The 7,324-nt window shown below is 38.1% G+C and overlaps 1 protein-coding gene across 1 annotated transcript; it reads right to left on the bottom strand.

Moving 5' to 3' along the window:
• Nucleotides 1-171: 171 nt before the first annotated feature.
• On the bottom strand, nt 172-7,102 carry xpnpep3 (X-prolyl aminopeptidase 3, mitochondrial). Its single transcript, XM_033971480.2, has 11 exons — nt 6,819-7,102; nt 5,804-5,926; nt 4,058-4,245; nt 3,752-3,971; nt 3,472-3,656; nt 3,346-3,408; nt 3,137-3,250; nt 2,624-2,709; nt 1,444-1,627; nt 956-1,076; nt 172-884 (listed from the first exon to the last, which is right to left on the bottom strand). Exons 1-11 carry the CDS (start codon nt 6,883-6,885, stop codon nt 718-720), a joined length of 1,518 nt encoding a protein of 505 aa, XP_033827371.1. The 5' UTR covers nt 6,886-7,102; the 3' UTR covers nt 172-717.
• Between the last annotated feature and the right edge of the window lie 222 nt (nt 7,103-7,324).

Here is a 7,324-nt window from a genome sequence, read left to right as displayed (position 1 = left end):
TTAATAAAAAAAAAAGGAATTAAAAACCTCTACTTTTATGGATTCATGGGACAACTAAATTGCCCTTGCAAACCTACAAAAGGAAAAACAAGTGAATGAGTAAAGCCTTTTTTAATGGGAAAATCCAAAAGATTGAGATAAATGTGTGATAAACTGCACCTCAGGGTCATTACCAGTTTAATAAAATATTTATTTTATTATATATACTCCAAAAACTATACAGTCATTTTACACACAAAACAAGAGCTACATCATTAAAAGGTGCACTATGCAGCTTTATTATATATTATTTGGAGTCTCCCCGACTTGAGTTGTAATTATTTTTGCCTGGCATTAAACGTGTTCATCTCCATCGAGACAAGACAGAGGCACCAGGCCGTAAGAACGATAAAATAAAAACACCTGCAGTGAAATAAACCCTACATAAATATGTTACATGCTGTAATGTATGTGGAACAGTCCAAGCCATTTCCATCGGGAAAGTTGGCAAAGCCCCTACCAGAAGTTACACAGTGCACCTTTAATGTCTCCTAAATTTAAGCCAAATGTCCAGTACTTGTTAATCACTTTGCCATTTATTACATTGCACAACATTGTTTTACATCAGTGTTTGTCACTTCTGTATTAGCCGTGTACATTCACATTCATGATCTTGTTCGCTGCAAACAGCAGCAAACAGATTATTGACCAGTTGATTCAGTGAATCTTGTCACTGTCCTATCTCTGGGCACAGGCGCGCTCTACCTCACCGATGGTCTTTGGTGCTTCAGAGGACAAAATGAGAGGGCCTCCATTGTTTTGAATCACAACATCATCCTCAATCCTGATGCCCAAACCTCTGAAGTGCTCTGGGGCCTCATCATTGTCCTCGCAGATGTACAGGCCTAGAGTGAAAGAAAGTAGAAGCTTAAATAGTGACATGATTAAAATGGAAAAAGGAGGAATGTCTTTATACCTGGTTCAATGGTGACAGCCATCCCTGGCTGTAAAGGCTGGGAGCGAGACAGTTCAGGGGTGTCATGGACATCCATTCCTAAATAATGTCCAACATGATGTGGACAATACCGTCGCGCTGCCTGGAATGCAACATGGAACAAATTTAAACCAACACAATAAAAAAGATCCACTCAACCAATGACACCCACATTCATACACAAGTGCACCCCAACACTGGAGGCAGGGTGGGCTAAGTGCCTTGCACAAGGACACAATCACAGCATGCACCTGTGGGAGCTGGAAACAATCAATCTGTGTCTTAGTGTATCTGACTGCTTTAGCAACTCTGCAAATGCAGAGAGTGGGATTAGAACAGAGCCACTGCTGTGAAAGTGGTACCTTTTTTATAACCAACAAGTGAGCTTATGTTTATGAGTTTCACACTGGTGATCAGTCAAACTTTTAAACCCACTGTAGAGCTACAGAGCACTTACAGTATCACTTTACCTTGAGTACATCAGCCTCACTAGTACTGGCCTTGATGATGCCCAACCGCTTGAGCTGTCGTCCCAGTAGTGTGAGCATGGTGCTGTAGATGTGATCCAGACTGATCCCCGGAGAACACAGGCTCAAACATGAACGCTGCACTTCAAGGACAGCTTCATAAAGTTCAGCCTGAGCAGGGCTGAATCTAACCAAAAATAAATAAAACTAATTAATTTTTTTATCAACATAAAAATAAATGCAAGAATGCAAAGACAGGACAATGGAACCGTGAGATCAATCCAGGGTGGACTATCTGGTTCTGTACTGGTGTTTTTATTAGTGAATGATGAGTTCAGGGATGTCACACATAAACCAAGCCTTAAACTGAAATAGTAAATCATGTTACCAGATGTGATTTATAGAAGTATTCTTGGGACCTTGGGTTCTTTAAGCTGAATTTTTTATTTCATATTTTTATTTATTTAACAGGACAATGTACAGTCACATAATGCCCTTTTTAAATGTTATTCACCATTTAGTTTTTTGCCAGTACATTGCACTGTGCATCGGTAAAAGTAAATTATACATTTTTTTTCCTACTCGGCAATAAAACTATTTGTGATCTGATCTCTGTGACAATCTGCTTTCACTATTTTTATATTCAATGCAGCCATCTTCACTAAACACTTTTTCCCACCCACTGCTCTGTAGAGTGACAGATGGATTCAATAAATCAGTGTGAACTTTCATTTACCTCTTAAAAGGTATGAGGAAAATAAGGTTACATGAATTGTGATAAAATTGAAATATCTGGCTTCAAGAAAATAAAAATAAAAATGTTTTTGCCATATCGCCCACCACTGGTTGTGGCGTTTGCAAAAATATATTATTATTATTTACAATTTTATTACTTCTTTTTAATCATACCAATCAAATAGTTTGGTCACATTTATGTAAGTGCTTTTTGTTGGGCACTCAAAACACTTTACACTCATTCATACACCTGTTTGCAGATATTCAAGGCAAAGCAAGTTAAAAGGGCTGTGCTTTATTTGTTTTTGCCCCTGTACATATATATACAGCAAATTCAGCTGTCAAGGCCAAATGAGACTGCTGTGTGCGGTCTAAAAAAAGGTTGGGTATATTTTAATGAGTGGTGCTATAATTAGCATCGTATTATATTTGGAGTGGACAAACTTACTTTCCGTTTACAGGCCATGTCCGAGTAATGTCACTAACATAACCGAAGTATTCACAACCACCGTCAAGAAGAACCAATTCACCGTCCTGAAAAAAGAGCGACAGTTATTACTACAAGAATATCAAGTAGGTTTGTTTGAAATGTGTTCATGTCCATCAGTGAAGTACGGACATATTACTTAGGACTGTTCTATTATGGAAAAAATAATAATCACAATTATCTTCCCTCTAAACAATTACCGTATCTGTTTAGAGGGAAGATGGGGCATCAACGAACAAACCAATGAAATGAAGGAAAGTGAGGCCACTTTAACCAATTATGAAGGTTTTTTCTTAAGTTGTTTCTGGGTAGACGCTGCACGCCTGACAGGGAGTTGGAGGAAGGTCAGAGGGACTGAAACATTCTACTAATAAAACTGAATCAAGTGAGACAATGTGCATTTTTTTCTTAAGCCAAGGACTAAAAAGATATACATTTTAATAATGCAAATTGAAAAAAAAAAACCCATCTTACTTTGATTATCTGATTGTTGTTTATATAGTGAAGTGTATTCGCTCTGTTTCCTCCGGCCACTACAGGAGGGTAGGCCAAGAAGTTTGCACCATGTAACCGATTTTCAAAATCAAACTAGAACAAAAGTGACAAATTATGTTGAAATGAATGCTTCATTTGAAGAGGTCAAAGTGAAAATGACAATAAATATATTATAAGCTAGGACATACCTTAGCAAAAATTAGAGCTTCATCTATGTTTCCTTTGGAAAATGCCATGGTTCTTTTAAATGCCTAAAAGAAGAGAAGTTGAGAACAATGATTTTTAAATTGAACCAGTGGCTTGATTTGACCAACCTGTGCCGTGATGCGACCTGCTTCTTGCATGAGAGCCACTTCTGCAGAACTTTTAAGGGCTCTGAGAGAGTGCAGAAGAGATCTGAAGGAGCGCGGCATCAACCCTGCCTCTATTAAGGGAGACACATGCGTCTGATGCAGCTTAGGGTGGGCTGGCTGGGAACTATCGTACCACATTAACGTGCCTGGTATTTTTAAGATTAAGAAAAGGGAAAATATTTCAGTTAGACATTGCTATGAAACAACAACTGAGGATACAACATAATATATTAAACATTACCTTTAAGACTCTTTAGTACAACTCCCAGTTCTTCGATGCAATGAACTCTCTCAATGCCCGTCAGTGTTGCTGCCCCATCTCTTCCTGACCTTGGACCATCCCATAGCTCTCTAGATGGGTCTCTACGTGGGACAAATAAAATGGCTTGGTCTGGTCTTCCTCTTCCGTGGAGAATCAAGGCACTGTCAGGTTCTAGAAAGCCAGTCAAGTAAAGAAAGTCCTGCAGGGCATCATTTAATAAATCTAAGAATCTCTTAAGAAATCAATACTTTTACATAAATGTATGATGAAGGTAAAATAGATAACCTGGTTTTGATGAAAGGGATACGGGATGTCATTTGTCATGTAGCGAGTTGGATGAGACAGCACAAGAACTACATGATGACTGGAGGAGGTAGATGGTCCCATTCTTTCTGCTTGGGCCTCAATAAGTGAGGCCAGTTTGTATCTACGGAGCTCATACTCAGACTGGCTCAGGCCCGGCGTCACTTCCCCTAGGAATACAAACTAAGTGTATTAAAGGGAAAAAAGCCTGCTGTAGTGTTCTTTAACAGAGTGTGTGTGACACCTCTCTGCAAATACGACAGATTAGACATGAAAATTCATTGCCGTATTTTTACATAACGGCTTTAGATACAGTAGAGATGGATCAATATAGAGGTTGACTGATATCACTAAGCTTTGTTTGCGTTGCCAAAGGAGCAGGGCTGTGCCAGATCATATTATTCATGATATCTATACATCAGGAATACAAATGTTTAAAATAATCTTAAGATTTTTGTTGAGACTATATGTAGATATTTTCGACAGATGAAATCTCCTCTGAAAACACACACACATTTTTAGGTGTACGTGCTTTGTGGGAACATTACATGAACTTACATGAATTTCTTGCAGACGCTGTGGTTTTGACATGTTATATCTTTGTGCGCTGATGTTACAGTGGGTCTGGAGCAAAGTCCATTATTTTGTATGTTTGTATGTTTCTGTCTGTATTCATATGTGTCCATGGCATTTTAGTTTCCCCTTTGGGGATTAATAAAGCATGCATTCATCCATCTATCCATCTATGCCAGTGGTTCTTAACCTTGTTGGAGGTACTGAACCCCACCAGCTTCATATGCACATTCATCGAACCCTTCTTTATTGAAAAATAAAATATTATTTTTTTCAAATTCAAGACATACAGTATGTATGTTTTACTGCTGCACAAAATGAATCGTGCATTAACATCACTGTGTTCAAAGAATAAAACCAATACAATGCATGAACTCACAACAAATTACATACATAACTTTTCACAAAGACATGACCTTTTTTAATTCTACCACACTGAATTTATTAATTTTTAACCTTATGTATTTCAATAATTAACTTATTGTATTTATGCTATTTATTATTTTTAACATTTTAACACACACCCATCACCTAATTTCCATCAGGCTAGTAAAATAATTTAATAATTTAATATTTACTGCAAATCAATGACTTCTGCTGTTGCCTTTGAGAGACCAGTTCAGAAATGTGTGGCTTCACCTTGGCCACTCTCATGTCATTTTCACAGAAAAGTCTGTTCCTTTTCTTCGTTTTTATGTCGTTTCATGTTTTTATGCCGTTCGAACGGCTCATTTAAGTCGGGCGGGTACTTCGATAGGCACATCAAAGGGTGCATTTGTCGAATTGGGACACGGCCAGCGTGTGGAGACGCTCGCAGTCCACAAATCATATGAGTCGGGTGCGTGTCTTGACCTCCGCCGAACCCCTGAGACTGACTCACCGAACCCCTAGGGTTAAGAACCACTGATCTAAGCAGAAGAAGCTTCAGTCAAACAGAAGGGGGCGCTGCACTAAATGTGGTACTCTGCTGTGTTAGAGTATAAAGATTCGGAGGAAACACAGATATCTACAATGGTCAAGAAAAGACAATATATTGGTTGATCTCTAAAATACTACATGGAATGTACTGTCTCTTTAATACAGAAGTATAAAAGAGAAAAAAGTTTAGTTACCTACACAGAATTAGCATTATTTCTAAACTACTTCAAAACTCACCGTTCTTGATAAAATGAGGATGGGTGTATGGGCTGGGTTGACCAAGATACCGTGGTGGAACCGTTTTTGGTTTTATACTTCCAGGTTTCACGGAAATCTTTCGACATGGACATAAGAGACATCCTGCACACACATTACAGATGTGAAAATTTAAAACATATTATGACAATGTTGTTTTAAAGCCGTCTCATTTTATTATAAAATAGTCTTGTTCTGTGACATGTTCGAGTTATTCCACTTGAAAGGAACACGTTTCTAAAAAAAATACTAAAGCATGTGGTGGTGTTACCTCCTCTTTTGGGCCTCCATCTTGTTTTATTGTTAATAATAACAATAATAATAATAATAGTACTAGTAGTAGTAGTATTTAAAAAGTATAAGATTTGCAACCGGCAAATCATTAGAAAACGTTCTTTGGTTGAAGGAGTCTATGGTCAGTGTTGTAGACTGTAGACTTAACTGTATGGTTTAAAATTAAATCTTAGACACATTATGTTAACAATAGGAGTCTGTACTGTACTAAAAGCTTGCTAGCATCATAAATGAAGGTTTGTTTAGTGCAGCTCATGCAGCTCAACAATCCTGCCACCTGCCACAGAGCAGGGCTGGGCCAGAGCATATTATTCATGATATCTATCATGAATATAAAAGTTTCAGATAATCTTAAGATTTGGTGAGGCTGCATTGAGACATTTCTGACAGTTGAAGTCTACTTTTAAAACACACTGTGTCAGATGCACATGGTTTGTGCGAACATTACATGGACTTACATTCCTTCCTGGTTCTTGTGTTAATTAAGCCCCAACTACTCGCCTAATCTTAACCAAAACTCTAACCTAAACTTGCCAATACTTTAACTTGTCTTTCATTCAGTAAAGGATTCACCTCATGGGGCCTGTTTTGTCTCTATAAGGGAAACATGTGACTGTGTAATAGATTTCAGTCCTCACAGTGATATATACCCTCAAACCCACACATACACACATTTCTATCCCCACAGTGGCTTTTCTCTCACCTTGAGCCCAGTTCTGCCGGGACAGGAGCCTGACACATCTGATCAGAGCGTTACTGGATGAAGACATAGCATTAGCATGCTACTACTGCCGAGGTCACTGCCACTGCAAGACCAAACACACTCTCTTAATAATTATGTACAGTGACACACCGGATACCATAAGGTGCAAACGCGTTTAAGTGTTTAAGGTTCCAGAATATGATGTGTTTTGTCCATTCACACGGGCAGTTCTCACACTCTGACTCTTTAGCTGTTTCCCAGTGTAATTTCAGGGTCTTTGCCCTGAAATTTGTTTTGGAGGCAGATTATATTACCCCCTGGCACCTCGCCAGGTGGTGAACGTGAAAAGACTGTTGTGTTATCATACTGATATTTATTTCAGTAAGAAAATACTCACGATAACATACAGGGTACAATTTAACAAAGAGCATTATTATTTAAATGTATAGCTTTATTCATAAGTTAGCTGAATGTTACTGTAAAATTTAACTATAATATTTCACAAC

Source organism: Periophthalmus magnuspinnatus, chromosome 8, assembly GCF_009829125.3.
Source record: "Periophthalmus magnuspinnatus isolate fPerMag1 chromosome 8, fPerMag1.2.pri, whole genome shotgun sequence".
Lineage (NCBI taxonomy): Eukaryota > Metazoa > Chordata > Actinopteri > Gobiiformes > Gobiidae > Periophthalmus > Periophthalmus magnuspinnatus.
This window is presented reverse-complemented; position numbering and strand designations above follow the sequence as displayed.